The sequence below is a fragment of the Drosophila kikkawai genome, chromosome 3R (assembly GCF_030179895.1).
Source record: "Drosophila kikkawai strain 14028-0561.14 chromosome 3R, DkikHiC1v2, whole genome shotgun sequence".
Lineage (NCBI taxonomy): Eukaryota > Metazoa > Arthropoda > Insecta > Diptera > Drosophilidae > Drosophila > Drosophila kikkawai.
Window position 1 is genome coordinate 7,819,161 of NC_091731.1, and position 20,065 is coordinate 7,839,225.

Genomic DNA, 20,065 nt, shown 5'->3' on the forward strand with positions numbered 1-20,065 from the left:
ACCACGCTTAAAATGGCGGCATTCATTTTCCGGGCAGAGCATCATCATGAGGTTTGCCCGTCCCTTTGCCCTAGCCACTGGCCTTGCTTACAGTAAAATGGACTCAAAAATGTAAGAGAAGCAAAACATTTGCGGCATGTTTTTAATAATGTTGTTTATAATGTTGATTTTTCCTCAATTTCCTGTTTTTTTTTTCGTGTTTCTCCATCCGCTCTCGTTTGTTTCTTTTTGATGTATTTTCACAGAATTTCTTTTATGGGTCGAAATAAACGAAATGTAATCTCCTTTTTATGGACATGCAGTGGGAAAAACTTTTTTCTGTTCAACGCCAATCGGATGTAGCTCTGTTGAATTTTGAAAACCTCTCGTATCGCTTATTCAAAGCCAATTCAAAAACTAATTACAAAATCAAAACTTATAATGGACGGCAAATTAGAAATTTTTCGATTGCCCTCAAAAGCAGGCAACAAACGGCGGGCACCGGCAAATCAGGTAAAAGGGGGCGCCATTTTGGGATTTTAATTAAATCCCGTTATTACGGTGGCTCTTTTGCCGCATTTGCTGCCACTTGGAGCACTTGAGTGTGCATGCAACTCGCTCTGGGCCATATTCAAAATGAGTTTTTGGTCCTGGTTTGGTTTGGTCCAGCTTTGGTTTTACCCAAAATCCGCCACTCGGCGCTGATAGCGAACCACTCGAAACAAATATTTTCGCTCCCTCGCGCATTATTCTCGGTACGCCGAAAAAAAATTTCATTTTTCTATTTAAATATTCATCTAGCTAGCAAAAATAATAATGCAAAACCTAAACACCGCTTTTTTGGCGGCTGTCATTCGTTTAATTGCAAATTTATTTGGTCCAAGTTTGAAGCGCTAATAACTGTGTTTTTAATTGCATATTGTTGGGCGAAAAGGTTGGATGAATGTTGGATTTTAATTAAAATCTGAGAACGGCCAACATGGCAATGCAAACCACTGCGGTATTATGAGTGCTTCATGGCTCATGTTCATATGCAATGAATTGTGATGTCACATAGCTCAGAGAAAAACATAAACAAATAGGTAAGCTACAATCAAGTGTGCTAAGCTGTGACATACCCGATATCATGATACAATTATACAAGATAGTCCCGTCGGAAAAATAAGCCCTAGTTTGGCTTATCAATGCGTGTGAGATAGGTATAGCCTTAAAGTTGGAGTGAAATGACTCAATGACGGGACTACCATGTATAATCTATCATGCCCGATATGATCAGGGCTCAGCTACACATTTGTCGTGGGAACACCGCAGAGTCATAAAAAAATAGACTGGTGAGAAGGATTCCTATATATCGGCGAAAAATTTTATCGGTATAAAACGATTTAAAAATGTTTAAGAAAACAACGGCTGGTAGACAGGTTAGTCAAAATAACCAAAACATCTATTGTTGGTTACATCTATTGTTGGTTACCCATGACCATTAACTATTTTGGAAATCTATACAAGAGTGATTGGATTTTCCAGCAGGACAACATTTTAATGCTTCAATAGTGCTTCACAAAGTGAAATGGGCCCATTTTCGATTAACCTGCAACTAAACTCAAAGAAGATCTCTTAGAAAAAATATAATAACATATATATTAAGGGTTATTAAATTATTTGCCAGTTGAATAGAATAAATTATCTCAGAAAGCTATTTAGCGAAGTAAAGGTTAAAGGACTCAATATGCTATGCATAAAGATTTACAATACAAATTATGGATATTGTAATATTTATATTTTTTTGTTTTTTAATGTGTTTGCATGACCCACATTAAAAAAACAAAAAATTAAAAATTTCAAAATATAAAAAAAAAAACAAAATATTAATTTTACAAAATCTTAAAGTTAAGTAAATATATCAATTTAGTTAAGGGGGACGGACATCTGAGTAACTGAAAAAAAACGGATTTTCTGGAATTTTTTGGCCAAATGAAAAAGCCAATCGAAAATTTGTAAAGTAGGTTTTATAATATTAGATGCGAAGTACGAAATAAATTTTTTTTTCGAATAAATCGAAAACAAAACGGCGGCTGTTCATCATTTCTTCGTAGGCCCTTTTTTGTTGAAGGGGGTCCGTGGCCGGACAGCTAACGTCCTTAATTTTTGATCTAGAGCAAAAAATCAAGTTTGGTTAGTTTCTATACATCAACAGCTATCGAAACACGTAGGATTTTTGCGATATGTTGTTTTTTTGCAAAATGGTGAGTGATTGAAAAAAGTTAAAATTTTCACGATTAAAAAACGTCACACAATTGTTGATAAAAAAGTAAGTAGTAAAGGTATTTTGAGTATACTGTCTAAATTTCAGATCGATCGGTTAAGATATGTTCGAGTAATTTTTCCGGCCGTCTCAAAAAAAGTGGTTTTGAGAAAAACGAAAAATGCCTAAAAAAATAAGAACATATTCTATATTTAAATTGTTATTTATATTCTATATTTAAATTAATAATTGACAATAATTTTGCTTTTCATACATACATGAATGTATGTATGTATCTATGTACACAGTACATCCATAAAATCAAACATACATATGAACATACATAAATAGATAGAAAATAACGGATATTGTTGCCAAATTTAAGCTCAAGTGGGCATGATTTCGGGACAATGCCGGAATTGCTTAATTGTAGTACGAACACACTTAATTCTTTTTAATCCCAAAAATTCTTGATTAAATCTCAAGTGGGCTTTAAAAAATTTATAAATATTTGTCTTATTCCTAAGTAGAGCGACTTTAAATTCGTTATACTATTAAATTAAGACTCTGTTTTTCCTAAACTTGTGAAAGATTTTTTTATCTGTAATTATAGAAGGTATACATTTTTATTAAATCACACTAAATTAGTAAACGATTCTTATTAAAACCAAATAACATTTCTTGAATACCGGCTAGGATTAATACCCATGTCTCAGAATTATCAGACCGTCCGCTTACCAACTGGGTCACTGAGGCGAATCTAACACTAATGTCGAGAACGTGAATACATACAATTTCAATGAGATAAAAATAATATGTATCTCTCTCTGATCTAAAAATATATATTTTAAGAACTTTCAGACTTGAATCAAGAATATTTGGGATTATTTTTCACCTTTTAAGAATTTTTTAAGCTTTAAGAATTTTCATACTTGAATCAAAAATATTTTGGATTATTTTGTCGCCTTTATCCTGAAACGGGATTAAATCGACAATTTAACCCCGAATCGTACTTAAAAATTTTAAGGCACCGCATCAATAAAATTAAGCCAAATAAGTTTGATTTTTTCAAGAAACTTGTATTAAACATCATTAAGAGTATGTGAATTCTTAAGCATAATTTTTGTATTATTTTGGAAGAATTCGCCATGGTTTCACGAAAAATTGACCATCAAAACAAGAAGAGAAAAAATTGAAACGAAGAAAATCCGGGAAAATTAATTAAAATCAGGAATTTAACCCAAACTTATTATTTTTATGGCGGATTGTCTTGATTTCATTATGCTTTGCCTTAAATTCATGGACGCTTTTTTAGTTCTAGAACAATTTTCTTAGTTTATGGGCGATCCTTCATAAATTTAGAAAACCGTTTTATGAGTTTACAAATTTCTAATTAAAATTCATGCGATTTTCTCTTAATCTTGAGGAAGCTTTCACCGGTTTTCCACTTACACCATGCCATGCTGGCAATTCCGTCACACTTTCCTGTACGTTTACCGCCATGTGATGGGATCCAGATGCCCGTATAAATAGGGGGAGCATAAAAGTCCACACCAACAAAGGACACGCACAATAACCGCCCAAGGAAGCATGGAAAAATCATCCCCTTCCGAGGGAGACTCGCGGCGTCCCTGTCTAACTTTCTGCCGGGAGTTCGGATTGCTCATAAAGCGTTGGAAATTATGGAAATTAATTGAAATTCCAAGGATGCCACTTGCTCTTTTGCCAAAACCAACAAATTACCATCATTATGTGTGTGCTCCTTCTCCCTCCCTCTTCCGTGCTCTTGTTCTCGATTACTCGCCGACTTCCGTTAAACTTCGCCAAAATCAAACGATGCTTAATTTCAGGCGCTGCGGTTGACCAACATGTGTGTGTGTGTTTGTGTGTGTGTGCATTTGCCTTGGTATTTAGTTAAGCTTATTAATTATCGCAACCGGTGTTTAATATGCACAATGAAAACAAAATGGAATATTATGCCAGCAGTTTTGATTGACTGCAAGCGCACTTTACTTTCCCATGGTTTAAACATACATATGTACATATACATATATGTATGTATGTATGCACATACATTTTCACAGCATCCCCATCCCCTCACCCCCACTACCCACACAACCACCCTCTCTCTCGTGCAGCAATCACAAAAAAAGTCGTATTAAAAATCATTCGCTTGTGAAGATCAAAAGCATTCTTTTTCACCGAAATGCCATGAAGAATGATGTTTCGTGGGAGTAGGAGTGAGATGGGTGGATGGATTTCCTGTAAGTGAGCCACTCTCTATCTCCGTTGTTGTTGCTGCCCCTGCTTCTCTCAAGTATTCAACCAAAAATGCATGGCAAACACACACACCACTGCACCTACATACAGTCTACCTACCTATGTATGTAGATATAAGGAGGGCGGGACGCGGAGAAGTAGAATGTACACAGAAACATATTTTATTTATTTTTATTTATGATTTTTCCAACGCTGAGAGCTAACACAATAATATCACATACATAAATACATATGTATGTTATGTACACTAAATACAATTTTTAGATAACCCTCTCTAAGCCAAATACTTATTTAATTAGTTTCAATCCCGGCAGTACCACCTGTTATCAGTGATTCATCAACCTCCAGATCGCTGTTGTTGATGAAACGTCCCTTGCAGTTTGCAATTGGATCATTAAGAATCGATCCACTCTGGTCAAATTAATAGAAACAAACAAAACAAAATATATAAAAGTTGGAAATTTATACATACAAACATATGTATGTATCTACATAGCATATATTAATTTGGTTTTGATAAAATTAAAAAAAAAAAAAAAAAATGTTTTAACTATATTTTAGATTTAAATATCTTAAATAATAAAGATTATAAATTTAAATGCTGAAAAACACACAAAACAAAGTTTCATAAAATAAAAACCAATATTTTGAAATAAAAAACGAACGATCGGTAGATGTAGGCAAAAATTTGAAGCTGCAGCTTTCATTCACATGTGAATGTAAATCTGTAAATGTTCGTATAATTGAAAGTTGATATTACATTGTCTGGTTCAGCATATATATTTATAATTTTAAATATATTAAATATTTCAAATTTGAAATATTGTATACGAAAAAGCCTAAAGCAATTTTTTAATGTTTTCTTTCACTTTTGTCAGCTACAATGTACCTCTTTCTCCTAGCCCCTTCAAAATGTCTTTATACCAGAAGCTTTTAAAGTTTTTGGTACAGTTACGTTTTATAATCATTTAATTGGTCTATTAACGTATAAATTAAAATGGACATATAAAAAGAGGTACATTTGTCTTTTATTTTGCTACATTAAGATGGCTTTTGTTTTTCATGTACGCAGTACATACATACATATATTCTTAAACAATAGGAAAAAGTTAATTTCCTGTATTTTTCTGAGTGTAAAGGAGAGACTATGTTTTCTTTTATGTGTGTGTGTGTGCCGGTTCGCTTATTTATTTATGGTTTTTTCGCATTCAGCCACCACCAACAACAAGGATTTCAGCCTTATCCTCATACATCTATAGACAGACACACGTATAAATATTGTGCGGCCCTGTGCACATTTATTAAATATTATTGCTCTTATTTTGCGCTTTACTTGACTTTTTTTTATTGCCCATCAATATGGCAAGTGGGCGGATAACGATGCTTTCTCCCTTTAGCTCTTTCCTGCTGTTGTGTGTACGTGTAATTGGTGCCTGATGCTGGTTTCTTGCTTGTTGTTATTGCTCTGGTTTTCGTGGTGGATGGGACTGCCCTTGTACGTTTATTAATTTTAATGGCTGCCACCAAATGAATAACGGTTAATCAATAAGTGCCACCATTTTGTCGAAATGAGAGCGAAGAAATAAAAACAAGTAACAGCTCGAAAAATGTTCACAGGCTGAAATCATTATAGTCTGAACTATAACTTATACATTTTTTGGATTATCCACTCCACTAAGCTCATATTTTTGCAAGTTTTTATAAATCAACAATAACTAAATCATTTGATATCTATCAGTGACATTTATTTTGTGAATCTAATTCTGTTTTACAAATTTCGTTATCTCTCTTCGTCTCTCTGTTTTTATGCATTGCTCTACCGCTGATTGCTGCGTTGACTAAGTGTTGTTGTTGGCTCAACTGCACCGCATACGTATTGCGCTTAGATTAAGGCAAATTTGATTCAATAATCCGAATTAAGGTATATATGTATGTATATTGCAAATATATTTTACAAGCCTTGTTGACTAATTTTTTACGAACAAAATGTTGGTATTTATTTAATTAACAAAAACGTTTAAAATAATAAGAAATACAACAAATGGTGCACAGCATTTTTTGAAATATGAAATATATGGAATTTTGTGCCCTGGTCCCGAATCCGTAAAAACTCATTTAAAGTTCTTCTGACGAAAATGATATGGGCATTTTCACAAAAGTGCCAAAAAGATTCAATTTCTCACAAATCTTTCTTTGTAATGTATTTACAGTATAATGTGTTCTAATTGATCAAATGTGACAGAATCTTCCATATTCTAAGACAGATATCGAAATCTTCGAATGCAATGTAGCGCAAACTCGATTTTTCATTATTTTAATGTAAAACATCATAATGCTTGATTTTTTGATAGTTACTTCTAAATCAGAGGAATTATGCATTCTCTTTTCCTTTCTAACATTACTCAGCGAATGCAAAGAACAAACCGAAAAGAAAAATGTTGATTTTTAATGTCGCTTCCTTCCATGTTCCATTGCGAATCTAGCTTATTAAACAAAAAAAAATGTCAAGTGATTTTTATAAAAACATAACATAACATATATAACAGTTTAAAATTAGTTACATTAAAATATACCTGCTGGATCCCCAGAAATTTGCGATTGAATTAGTCGACCTCAAAAACCACTTCCGGAATCACTTGAATAATTCAATTATCTTAAAAATGAAAATTATCAAAAAACCCATATTTGCGCAAATGAGAGATAATAAAAAGCTATGTACATTTACATAAAAAAATAGTTTTCGTTCTACATTTTTCTTAATTTTAATGCTTTTGAAAGTTCCGTGCGCGATTTTGGAAATGCTCGTATTTTATTTTCGAATTTATTTTTTTGGTAATCTTATTAGTGTACCCTTGCAGGGAATTCTAATTTTAGCCAGAAGCATCAACGCAGTGAAAGACTGGTTTTGAACCCTATAAAGAATATATATTTGTTTAGCACCAACAGCCGTTTAGCACAAACTAAACTCTCAGTTTAGCAACTATCTGAATGAAACTTTGTCTTCTCACTACTATCACTATCACGTCGAAACGGATCGAGGGAATATATTATGTAGCTGCCATCAGAACAATCTGAATATTTTATGAAAGGAGTTATAACTCCGCAGTTTTTCAAGTTATTTTCATCTTTTTAAAAACAAGGTCATTTTGGATTATTTCAGCATTTCTGTTTTCATTTTTTGAAAATCGGACAAATAAACCATATATGTATGTACATATGTATATATGTACATACAACAAAGAACATTAGATGTAGAGAAAAATGTAATGCTGTGAATGTAAAACTGGAAATGTAAATTATACTTTGTTTTGATTCAGCATATACATTTGTTATGTTTCGAACCTAAAATTTAATAATATATTTAGAAATAATGTTTTGAAATTTGATCAAAACCAAATACTGTTTTTAAAAAATTAATTTTTTTTTTTAAAAGGTAAAGACTTACTGCAACTTATTATGGAATATAAATGAATGTGAAATGAAAACAGTCTTATTATAGATTATAACCACTTAGTTTTGTTGTTTATATAACCGCCTGTTGTAAGATATCCAATTCATCATGGCATTTCGAGTGCAGATTTCTGCTTGAATTTACTAACGTAGCCGACTGACTGTCGCGTACTGTAAACCGCCCGAATATCTCGGCTATTTGTGTTAAACAAGAATATATACATATGTATATATATAATATAGGGTCTCCTTGAATGCGTTGCAAATTTCTTCCCGAAAGTTGGCTTCTATTTCTGTGTTTCTAACGAGTTAATCCTCAATTTTCTCTCCTTCATTATCTTAATTTTGATGTATTCCTTTTCATATTCATGCCAATATCAATATTCACCAAATACAGGTCCAACGATCGGCCATAAATCAGAAGGCAATTATTGCCATTTCCCATCCGCTTATTTAGCCGCAGCCTCGGAGTATCTGCACCTGCACCCGAAGCCGAACAATCGCATTTTCCACAGTTCCCATGGACTGTAATCGCATTTCGGCATTGTCGCAACTTGCGGCGCAAACAAACCACCCCGACGCTTTGGGTCCGGATTCTCCGGCTTAAACCCATCATCATCATCAAGTGGCGCAAATTACAGATCAAACATGCAGCCAGCGGAGGGTGGGATGAAAGGACGACAGGAGGAGGGTTCTCCTCGTTGTTTTGGGTGCCCATTTGTCAAGAAGGTTGACAACATTACCCTGGAAATTAAATAGCGTAATAAAAGGGTGACTTAATTTGTTTTTTTTTGGTCGGAGCGGCGGACGCCGCCACTTGCCGCACGGGAGGAGATGAGCTGTGAACACGTGTTTGCTTTCCAATAAAATATACTTCTCTATATATTTAAGCAGCGATGCCAGTCTTTTACAGTCTGCGTCCAGCCAGGATATTGAAATTTCTGGCATTGTCAACCCAGAGCGACAGTTAAAACGACAATTACAAGCATCTAATAACGGGAGAACGCGAGTTAGAGACTCGAAACCCGGAGACCAGAATCTAGAATCCGGCCGGGGAGCTTAGATTTAAGTAGCTGATAATTCCCAAGTTGACGCGTGACGGCCAAATCCCCGGTATTTTATTAACAATTCGAACAATAAAAGTCAGCATTTAATCACTGGCTAACAGATCTGAATCTTAAAAGGGTGAGCAATAAAATGTACTTGTAATGAAATGTCTATTAGGAGATTGCAAAATATTGTGAAAATTTTTAATTTGATATATGTAAACCAAGCAAGAAAGGAAGCTAATTTCGGAAAGTCGAGCTTATCTCCCTAAAATATCTGAGAGATTATCAAGTATATTTAATTTTTTCTTTTCTACTCTAAATCTTAATAATGCTTACATTTGTTAAGCCAATTCATTTACAAATTCACGATGGAATACATAACTGAGTGCTGAGGTATTTCAAAAATGTTGTAATTCACAAATTATTTAAAATTATCATAGAAATGTGTTGAAAAACAACAAAGCGGTGGTACTGCAAAAATTTGATAATAGGCACTTTGGTTATTACTCAATTAAGTTCTTTTATCTCTATATTTAGTCTTTCCTGTCAAACTGGAACGAAAAAAGTACATACTTTTTAAATCCTTTCTGGTTTTTAAAGAATGCGCGCCTAAGGTCTTCGGGATGGGCGCTGGGTATTCCACGAGTTAATCCTGTAGCTTTCTAATTTTTTGGTTATCGTATGAAATTGAATCTTGATCTTCTGGGAAGGATATCAGTTAAGCTGAATAAATGTTAGTTTTCAAATATTCAAACATCAAAGTATAACCTAACAAAGCCAGGTTAAAGGCTGCACTTTAGAAGGGTTAACTTTTGATGACGATATCGGACTCCGACCAGACCTAAAACTAAAGTACATTTCGTCCATATTATTAAAGTAGGAGCAGGAATTCTGATTTTGGAGTTCCCAGCGGAAATGCATTAAATCAGTGCAATATAACTTTTTATTTTACCACACATATAAGGTGCATCTATCTAATAGTCCTCGAAAAGCTGACAAAAATTGCAGCTTATAAATTTATCTGATTACGATACAATAATAATTTCGCTAACGTTCGAAAAGAAGATAAAATGGACCAATTTAAGAAATGTTCGTGGCACTTAGGAAACCCCGAAATTATCCGCAGTCGGAACGCCCTAAAATCCGCTCCGAAAAGTGTGCTCTTAATTCGCCCAAGATGCTCCCAACGAGCACACACTAATAAGTTAATCAAACTAATTGCTGTAGTTGGGAGGCAGACGGTAGAGACGGGCACTTGCCACAATCCGGGAAGCAAGGAGGAAAATATTTCTGTTGCCGGTTGGCGGCTATAAATTCCGTGCACGCCCCCCTCCACCACAACCCTTTCTACGACCGAGCACAAAGTATGCCGTAATCCATGAAAAGGGTTGATGCCTCCATTTCCCGTGTTTCTCATTGCCTGCTCTGGCATTCCGGAGAAGCTGCTACTGCTGCTGTGACATGAACATGTTAATTGCCCCCGCCACAGGAGGTTGCCAGGTTCAAATCCGATTCATGCGTTGGACAAAGTGAGACTTGTAACAATGTTCTTAAAAATTGACGCACGTTCCTCTTCATTCGCTTTTTAATTAAAAGTGCAAAACGAGTTGGGGAACGTTATGGTTATGACCATTGACCAATGGCCAGTTCAGCTTTGTTAAGCTTTCTAAATTGGCTAAAGAGCTCGGAGTCGAACTTTGTGCGGTACTGGCGGTGACTTGGCAACAATCGCCGCACGAATGCAAGGGGGATAGGAAATCAAACCTGGAAGGATGTGTGTTGTTACATACAAGAAGAGCCTTTATTCATTAGTCAACTTTTATCCAAAAGAGTGAAAAACTTAAGAGAATAAAAACAAACAGAAAGTGTCGTGGGGAACAAACTGATACAAGTGCATAATTCCATGCAACCCCAAATACAGAAGGATTTTTTTCTTACTTCTTACATACAAGCTTAAAATTAATTATCTTAATTTTATCGTTTATTACCAAAGACTGTTTTGGTTCTATGTTTTGTTAATGAAACAAATTTATAAATTAACACATGCCAATGGATTGACAATTGGTGCCTCAAAATTGTGGAATTGCAATTGAAATATGGTATGCTAGAAAAGATGTTACTCCTGCAATTTACACACATTCAAACAATTTTTAAATTAACCTTAAATTCAATGCGATTTCTGTGGCACTCCCGTATACTTTCAATACGGTCGGATATAGTTAGCGGTGTAAACTTAGCTTAATATTTACTTGTACCTTACCTATGAAAAACATAATTTTAAAAATAGCTTAGTTTTATTTTTTATGGCGGAGTATTTCTTATTACTTCATTGCCATAGTAGGCAGTCAGAGCCACCATACGCGTGTCCAGAAAATTGTGCTCCACCTCACACTGCTGTCCAGCTCCACTTAGGGCAACCACCTGGGTCATGTTGGAGTTACGGGGCAGAAAGAATCCAACGTTATCGGAAAGGAGACGGGCCCGTTTCATCAGTTCATTGGCGCCCACGGGCAGCAGGCTTCGCTCAATATCGAAGTTTGCCTGCTTTTGGTAACCGGGTCCACCCCATGGGGGGCTCAAGAAGACAACATTTGGGCGAATTCTGGAGCTAACTGCAAACTGCAGGAAGTCGGCATGGATGAATTCAATCTTATGGGCCACGCCATAAATGCCAGCATTGTGCTTTGCCATGGCCAACTTTTCTGCGTCGATGTCCACAGCAATGACGCGCCCACAGGTGTTGGCAAACTGAATGGCGTTGCCTCCGCACCCACAAAAAGCATCCACGATCAGATCGCAGGACAGCCGACGAGCCGTCTGCTTGGCAATCTTCTCGGGTGTCACCGAAAACCAGCTCTCACGGTCCAACCTTATGCCCTGGTCAAAGCGAGAGAACAAGGAAAAGCGCTTGAGCCAATACTTGACCATTTGGCCTTTCCCCTCGTTCTGCATAAAGTCCGGCATCATTTCGTTAGCCCAGATTTTCTTTTTCTTCGGCTTCTGCCTCTTTGAGACCAAGCCACTCTGAACTCCATGCAGCGCGAGGCTTTTATCACGTTCCATGATCAGAATTTCTTGACAGCAGTCACTGCAGTCGCTACTGGAAGATTCGTGTAATTTATTTCTCGGTTTGTGCTGCTTCGGATATTTTTGGGGGCCAAAATTGGTCGGCAATCCCAATACCTTTAATTGCTCGTATTCGTCTAAAACGAGATCGTCTTCAGTAGATGGCAGAAAAGGCTCGTCGTCACCGTCGACCTCTTGTTGTTTTTTCTGTTTACGCTTCTTGGACTTACTCACCCTTTCAGTGATGTTTAGATCGATAAAATCCTGTTCAACTTGCTCTAGGCTTGTCCCGAAGGACTTTACCAATTCGTTTTGGTAATTCTCGAACGCACAATTTAATATACGCCAGAACTTGGCACTTAATTCTGTAGTATGCTTTTCCCACAGTTCCTGCCAAAATGTTTGTTCCTCCGGCGTTACGACGTTGATAAGACTTTTGTATTCGGGGAAACGCTTGTGCCACTTCAGCTCGAGCAGATCGTGTCCCTCGCGCTGCCAAAAGTTTTGCCAGGCAGCCTGTAGAATTGCCTCCCAATCACAGCTGGTACAATCAGAATGGTCGCCAAAGAACTGGATAAATGAGTAGAACTGCGGGTTAGAACGCGACGTGGTCAGGTAGTGTATGTTCATCTCTCATGTACTAGACTCCTAATCTCCAGGCGGTGACTCAACAACTCATCCGTTGCATCGATCTTCTGAGCGAACCACACAGCGATTGCCGGCTTGTGGGTGAGTTTCAGGTCACTGAGAAGCTTTTGCTGAGCAAGTGAATCTTGGCCAAGGCTGGCTAACTGCTCGTGAATGCCCCGCGCGGTCAATGTGGGACTTTTGGGCCGCAAGACATTGCACAGAACCACTTCACCGCGTAAAATGCAGTAGCACCCGTTGCTCACTCGCTGCTTGGTGGCCTTGTCGTAGGTAAGGCCCAGCAGAAGCAGGGATAGCGCGCCCTCAGGCAGGCAGCAGTCCCTGAAAATTATGGATTGTAGTAGATAAAGGACATGATTAATGAGGACTTACTGTGGCAGGCTTCGCACACATACGTTCTCCAGCCGAAAGTGCTCCGCCACCCGCAGTCGACCAATTACTGAGCACTGGCCGTAATGCAGCTTTCGGTAGTCCGATTCCAGGACTAGTTCCTCTACCAGCAAAGTCTTGAAGTAATGACAGTATTCAGGGATATTTTGGGCACCGCCTGATTGCTCCTCGCTCATTACAAGATAGCAACAATCGAACGAATTTGCGGTAAATCAAAAGACGGAAATAGACATGCACAAAACACAGTGTGACCATCAATACAAAAAAAAAACCGGCAACAGCTGTACAAAATCGATGGTTCACCACCACCAATGGAAACGATAAATATTTTTCAGCGTTTATAGCCGAACATTCAGGGTATTCCCTTGACGACTGAATGGTTGCGTTCAGCAAAACAACATGATCACTGATAGATTTTTTTTTTTCTATCGCGTATGCTTACTGATCATGGTGCAAGATTTTACCCATCATGATCAGCAAAAAAGGAGCGTAAAAGTAGTATTAAAACAATAATGTACAGAAAATGTAATCTAGGCGTTCAGAGAGCAGGGTAAAAAATAAATACAAATTTTAAAAATGGGACAATTATATTGTATGTATTTGCAAGGAAGAGGGAGTGACCCGAGGGAAGTAGTAAACATATAAATAACGATGCCGCAGGCCATCAAGAATCAAATGGCTCATTTATCGCTTTTCCGATCTCGTAAATCTTGATGTATCCCTCAATACACAGTCTTCCACTCGCCGCATATGTGTGGAACGGTTGAAATTTAAGAAAAAAAATTAAACTCGTGTTCCCACAGAGCTGCGTTAAAGTGCATCCGCATCCAATAACAGCTGATCGATCAGCTGTTCGGATGCAGATGAACTTTGACGCAGCTCTGTGGGAACACGAGTTTCGCATCTGCGAAAAATCCCAACCGTTCCTCACAGATGCTCTGTGTGGGAAGACCGTATAATATACAGGCCTGCTCCGGTAATCGTAAAATTTTTTCGATTTCGTTTTGGGCGAAAACGAACCGTTTTCGTTTTTAGCTGCTCCGGTTTTCGGCAAATTTCTGCTATCGGATGTTTCGTTTTCTGATCGCTTCTCACTGCTCAAGCAGCTAACTTGTGTTGTTGGTAATAAGCAAACAACCTAAAGTACTGCCTATTCAGGCCTGCTCCGGTAATCGAAAACGGCAAGAATTTTTCGTTTTCGTTTTTGAAAACGAGAAATTGGTGCTCCGGTAATCGAAATCGAAAGATTTTTTCGATTTGAAAAACGGGCACCTTTTTCTGGCCGGAATGAAAAGTAAATGGCTTTTTCTATATGAAATCAGACCTTATTTACAAAAGGAAAAAAATAGTTTACTCAGTGGTCTATTGATGTTTATTCCACAACACCATAAGATCATTCTGGCAGGTAGTTATTTTATAAAAAATTTATTTCTGACCCCTCCTCAGATTTGACAACAAAATTTTTGCCATGTTCAACCAGTTTTCTCGTTTTGGCGATAGGTCGATAAGTTCACCGCAAAAAGTTATCGCCAAGGTTGCCATATTGTTGGTGGAACGAAACAGCCAGTTAAAAATACTTATAAAATATAAATGAATACATTAATAACTTTAAAGGACCGCCAAAATGGTTGTTTATAAATAATGCTATTTAATTGTATTACTTAAATGGTCCAAAATAACCGAATAATTACTTGAGACCACCGGAATTAAAACTGTGAAAAGTGTGGCAGCATCTTAGGTGCATGGATTTGCTTAATTCTACCATTTTTTGCCTTTTTCTGGCTTAGAAAAAGGGCAATTGTAAATATAATAGGCAGTACTTTACGTTGTTTGCTTATTACCAACAACACAAGTTAGCTGCTTGAGCAGTGAGAAACGATGAGAAAACGAAACATCCGATAGCAGAAATTTGCCGAAAACCGGAGCAGCTAAAAACGAAAACGGTTCGTTTTCGCCCAAAACGAAATCGAAAAAATTTTACGATTACCGGAGCAGGCCTGATTATATTTACAATTGCCCTTTTTCTAAGCCAGAAAAAGGCAAAAAATGGTAGAATTAAGCAAATCCAGGCACCTAAGATGCTGCCACACTTTTCACAGTTTTAATTCCGGTGGTCTCAAATAATTATTTGGTTAATTTGGACCATGTAAGTAATCACATTAAATAGTATTAATTATAAACAACCATTTTGGCGGTCCTTTAAAGTTATTAATGTATTCATTTATATTTTATAAGTATTTTTAACTGGCTGTTTCGTTCCACCAACAATATGGCAACCTTGGCGATAACTTTTTGCGGTGAACTTATCGACCTATCGCCAAAACGAGAAAACTGGTTGAACATGGCAAAAATTTTGTTGTCAAATCTGAGGAGGGGTCAGAAATAAATTTTTTATAAAATAACTACCTGCCAGAATGATCTTATGGTGTTGTGGAATAAACATCAATAGACCACTGAGTAAACTATTTTTTTCCTTTTGTAAATAAGGTCTGATTTCATATAGAAAAAGCCATTTACTTTTCATTCCGGCCAGAAAAAGGTGCCCGTTTTTCAAATCGAAAAAATCTTTCGATTTCGATTACCGGAGCACCAATTTCTCGTTTTCAAAAACGAAAACGAAAAAATCTTGCCGTTTTCGATTACCGGAGCAGGCCTGATAATAAACTTTTTAAATTTAAATGCTTAAAAACACACAAAACAAAGATTCGTTACATTTTACCGGTACTTATTATATTTAGAGTTTGACAGTACCTGTTTAACAATCGCAGATCGATTTTTATAAAATTAAAACTGAAATGAAAAGTGAGAGTATTTAAAAGACTATCCGCAAAATTTATTCGGATTCGGATTTCCCTGACCTGTTCTAGTGTTCACTTCGAAAAATTTTTACGGATTCGTATTTCCCTCTGTTAAGACTCTCTCTCAATCCACAAACTGAACGAAATTGTATGCGAAGGGAATTTTTTCTAAACCCTCGGCAACTCTACTTTCGAGCATTTTGCCACCAGAACAGCTGATTGCAATTACAAATATTTCAAAATGTTTATTTCCTGTCTTAATGCTTATTCCTTAGATTTTATTATTTAAATTAGTGCTTCATTACTATCTATGAGTTGGAGACTACAGCGGGCCAAAATTTGATCAGCCCCTTTTAGCAAATCTTAGACAAGGGAATCTCTTTTGTTGAAAGCAACCAGCTGATTTTGTTTGGGAATTTAAGGGAAATTAAAAAAAATTTCTTAAATCAACAAGGGAAATTCGCTTATGTTAAAGGGAAATCCGCAAATGTTATCAAATTCACTTCCGAGTGGAAACTAGAACAGGCCTGTATATGCAAAGTTTCATTCAGATAACTGTAAAACTGAGGGACTAGTTTGCGTTGAAACGGACAGACGGACATGGCTAGATCGACTCGGCTGTTGATGCTGACCAGGAATATGTGCGGTAGTTTACAGAATTAAGATTAGTGTGACCAATTAGGAAATATCAAAAATATATTTTTTAAAATATCGATAGTCGATATATCAGATTACAAAAATATCGATGTTCGATATATTGATATTTTCACATCCCTACTCCCCGCATTAGCTGGCTTCGGTCAAAAACCGGCATTGCACGTACATTTTTTAATTAAAACTTGATTTATTTTATTAAAAAAGGTTGCAATCATGTCGTTTATGAACCCCGTGGATATGGTGGATGAAGACGCAGCCGACCTGCAGTTCCCCAAAGGTAACAACCAACCCACAATTAACTGCTTTTCAAACATACAAGTGAAACTGCCTGAAGACTTTTGGCTTAGAGCGCACAATACAAGCGGCGCAGTCGCCTCCTCCACCAGATTACCACATTGAATTGCCTCTTTGCAGTTGAGCCTTTAGGTAAACAAGTCCAGCGATACGCACTTGCCCGCCAGGACGCCAAAACTAAGACTACCACGGTGGTATACAACGTACAGTCGTTGCACAAACAACTGGAACAGCTGGAGGAAATGGCGTGGAACACGAATAGTATAGTTCCGGTGCCAGGTCCCAACGATTTCGTCCGCTGTGCCGCATGCCGTTGCAACCTCTCTGAGCCCTACATAAAGTGCTCCGAGTGTCTGCACACATTGCTGTGCCTGCAGTGCTTCGCGCACGGCAGGGAGATATCGATGCATCGCAATAATCACGCATATATCATAGTCCGCGACAGCATTCAGGTGTTTGCCCAGGAGCCCCATTGGACGGCCCGAGACGAGCGCATCCTGCTGCAAACGTTGAGGGTCCAAGGCTACGCAAACTGGGAGGCGGTCTCGCATTCCCTCGACCAGCGACATGCGCCCCTAGAAGTGCGTCGCCACTACCACGACTGCTATTTTGGCGGAATCTTTGAGCGCCTGTTAAAGCTTCAGCACGCGAGGCACAGCTACACCCCTGAGCGAATGCCGTATGTGTTTAAGATGCGCAGTTTGGATCCTCCACGCCACGACGACATTGCCGCCATTCAGTTTAAGCTGAATGCCGGGTACCGCTGCGCACGTGGAGACTTCGATACGCCCTATGACGCCTCTGCCGAGAGCCTTCTCTCTATCATGGTAAATCAGCGGTCCTGCGAAGATGACCAAGAAGCGGAGGGGAACGAAGTGGAGCGGGAGATAACCGAGGAATTGCAGCTGGGACTGGTGCGGGCTTATAACAATAGATTAAGGTAATGAACTCGTTATTTCACTATAAAACTAAAATAATCGGGGGGAAAATGAACTATGAACTAATGTCCAACCATATCCCAACAGAGAGCGCCAACGTCGGTATAGGATCATGCGTCAGCACGGCTTAATCATGCCCAATCGAACGGTTAGCTGGATTTCCAAGTACATACACGCGTTCAGCAACGACACCACCTGCATGCGTTTCCTAGGATTCATGCAGATCTGCGAGCCCGTAGAATTTGACTTGCTGGTGGAGTCCCTACGGCACTATCGCGAACTCAAAACTCGCCTGTTTAATTTGTACGAATGGCGGCAGCAGGGCGTCAGTACTCTTGCCGGAGCGGCGCTCTTTAAACGCCTATGCAAGCAACGCCAGCAAGCTCAGCGGGATTACGTCCGCCAGAAGCATCAGACGGATGGCTTCGACTGGCAGCATTTGGTGCAGTACTACGAATACAATCGAAATGGGGAACCGTTACCACTCGGAATTAGCTCCAAACTGTATGCCTTGAGCTCCCGCCGCAAAGCCAGTCCCATTGAGATCGGAGGTATGTATACGACAAAGTATCCTAATTGAGACCTCTCTAAAGATGTTTTCCTTTTGTTTCTTCCCACAGATCTGCCCGGTTACTCAAAATTGAATGCTGGCGAGCGAAAGCTGTGCAGTGTGGCTCGTTTGGTGCCACAATCCTATCTGGACTACAAGAACCAACTGGTTTCGGAGCAGGCCAAGCTCGGTCATTTGCGGCTGGCCGATGCGCGGCGTCTAATTAAGATCGATGTGAACAAGACGAGACAGATTTATGATTTCCTGCTGGAAAACGGCCACATCAGCAGGCCGCAGTCCTTTGGCTAACCCTTAGTTTTTTCTTCCATGTTTCACTTGTAAATTTTTTGCCTACATTTCCACATCAATTTCCGCTAAAAAACACTTGTTCGCTTGTTGTCCTGTTTCAGAGTTCGAGACTGCCGAGACGCTGTTGATATCGGAGGTTCACATGTTGCTCGATCATCGGAAACGACAGAACGAGTCCGCTGACGAGGAGCAAGAGTTTTCAGAAGTCTTTATGAAAACCTACGCCTACACGGACAGCTTCCGAAAGTTTAAGAACAAGGAGACCATAATGTCTGTGCGCAGGTAGGTCCTATCCTGGAATTCATTTTAATTCCCATTCTGAACATCAATGTTTCTTCTTCAGCTTACTTATGCAAAAGAAGCTGCACAAATTCGAGCTTGCCGCCTTGGGTAATCTGTGTCCCGAAGCTCCGGAGGAGGCTAAGGCGTTGATTCCCTCGCTAGAGGGTCGTTTCGAGGACGAGGAGCTGCGCCAAATACTGGATGATATCGGCACTAAACGCAGTTTGCAATACTAAACACTATATATATTAGGAATACCGTGTTTTTGATAATGAATAAAATCGATTTAATGTTTACTAGTATGGATACGGATCAAGAATCTGTACGTATGTATGTAAGTATTTGCAAAGGGAGAACAAACTTTCGCTACTCCAAAGTTTAAATTTTGCTTTTGCGGAAATTCTATGTCTAGTATATTAATTACTTAGAGCTGTTTTGAATGAAAGGTTTGTACTGCTAAATTAAAGATCCAATAGTTTAAAATAATTAAAGCTTATATAGAAGACTATAAAATGTATATCCCTGTCATGCGACTCAGATTTTGATTGAACATTTAGCGGCTCACTATTTTGGGTCGTTCCCTGTGAGAGAGGTAGAGAAACATAGATGAAAACATCTATGCATAGATGTTTAAAGAAACATCCATATTGCTTTGTGACTTATCGATGATTTTGATACATCAATAAAATATATTTATAAGCTACATAAATATTTGTATTTAAAAGGTTTTAGATATTAACTGATGGTATAGGCAACCTCGTGGATGTAGGCTGTGGGGAACTTTCTAAAACGTAAGTAGTCATACATAAGTATGTATAAGTAATACAGATTACAACTTTTAGGCTCTTACCTCTTGCAAATTCTAGGAACTGGGGAAAGGTCCGAGTTACGGCAACGAAAAGAAAGCAGGAGATTTTGAACGTATGCTAGAATTTAAATTAGTTTCTGATGCTGTTATGAAAAAAACAATTTAATATTTCTTTAAGCAAAAAATAACGTCGACGATACATGGATGTTTCATAACCTCTATTTCCTATCGTACAGGGAACTTCCTGAATGTTAAAAATACGAGTCAATCTGACCCTTTTCTTTAATTTAGTTGAAGGCAAATTTCGTCGATTATAGTACTAGAT

General features: G+C 38.0%; 3 protein-coding genes across 4 annotated transcripts; 1 reads left to right on the plus strand and 2 right to left on the minus strand.

Annotated features, from left to right (window-relative positions):
• Nucleotides 1–10,796: 10,796 nt before the first annotated feature.
• Nucleotides 10,797–12,696, minus strand: Tgs1 (Trimethylguanosine synthase 1). The gene has a single exon (XM_017178923.3). It carries the CDS (start codon nucleotides 12,694–12,696, stop codon nucleotides 11,302–11,304), a length of 1,395 nt encoding a protein of 464 aa, XP_017034412.1. The 3' UTR covers nucleotides 10,797–11,301.
• moi (modigliani) lies at nucleotides 12,693–13,364 on the minus strand. The gene is made up of 2 exons (XM_017178924.3): nucleotides 13,087–13,364; nucleotides 12,693–13,035 (listed from the first exon to the last, which is right to left on the minus strand). The coding sequence occupies exons 1-2, from the start codon at nucleotides 13,278–13,280 to the stop codon at nucleotides 12,693–12,695; spliced, it is 537 nt and encodes a 178-aa protein (XP_017034413.1). The 5' UTR covers nucleotides 13,281–13,364.
• A 3,297-nt stretch (nucleotides 13,365–16,661) lies between these two features.
• On the plus strand, nucleotides 16,662–19,234 carry LOC108083222 (DNA-directed RNA polymerase II subunit Rpb4). Of its 2 annotated transcripts, XM_017178933.2 has the most exons (5): nucleotides 16,662–16,836; nucleotides 16,974–17,793; nucleotides 17,879–18,342; nucleotides 18,412–18,679; nucleotides 18,752–18,885. In XM_017178933.2, exons 1-4 carry the CDS (start codon nucleotides 16,773–16,775, stop codon nucleotides 18,648–18,650), a joined length of 1,587 nt encoding a protein of 528 aa, XP_017034422.1. In that variant the 5' UTR covers nucleotides 16,662–16,772; the 3' UTR covers nucleotides 18,651–18,679; nucleotides 18,752–18,885. The 2 variants fall into 2 exon arrangements, with proteins under 2 accessions (XP_017034422.1, XP_017034423.1); XM_017178934.3 differs by lacking the exons at nucleotides 16,974–17,793; nucleotides 17,879–18,342; nucleotides 18,412–18,679 and adding an exon at nucleotides 18,994–19,234 and having other exon boundaries at nucleotides 16,672–16,836; nucleotides 18,752–18,932.
• Nucleotides 19,235–20,065: the final 831 nt, after the last annotated feature.

Bases quoted from the DNA above. Each gene is read 5' to 3' on its own strand.
- Tgs1 (XM_017178923.3), bottom strand. From the start codon at position 12,696: ATGAACATACACTACCTGACCACGTCGCGTTCTAACCCGCAGTTCTAC.
- moi (XM_017178924.3), bottom strand. From the start codon at position 13,280: ATGAGCGAGGAGCAATCAGGCGGTGCCCAAAATATCCCTGAATACTGT. The intron at 13,036-13,086 runs GTAAGTCCTCAT...CATAATTTTCAG, and splicing joins TGTGTGCGAAGCCTGCCACA to GGACTGCTGCCTGCCTGAGG.
- LOC108083222 (XM_017178933.2), top strand. From the start codon at position 16,773: ATGTCGTTTATGAACCCCGTGGATATGGTGGATGAAGACGCAGCCGAC. The intron at 16,837-16,973 runs GTAACAACCAAC...GCCTCTTTGCAG, and splicing joins CGACCTGCAGTTCCCCAAAG to TTGAGCCTTTAGGTAAACAA. The intron at 17,794-17,878 runs GTAATGAACTCG...ATATCCCAACAG, and splicing joins GCTTATAACAATAGATTAAG to AGAGCGCCAACGTCGGTATA.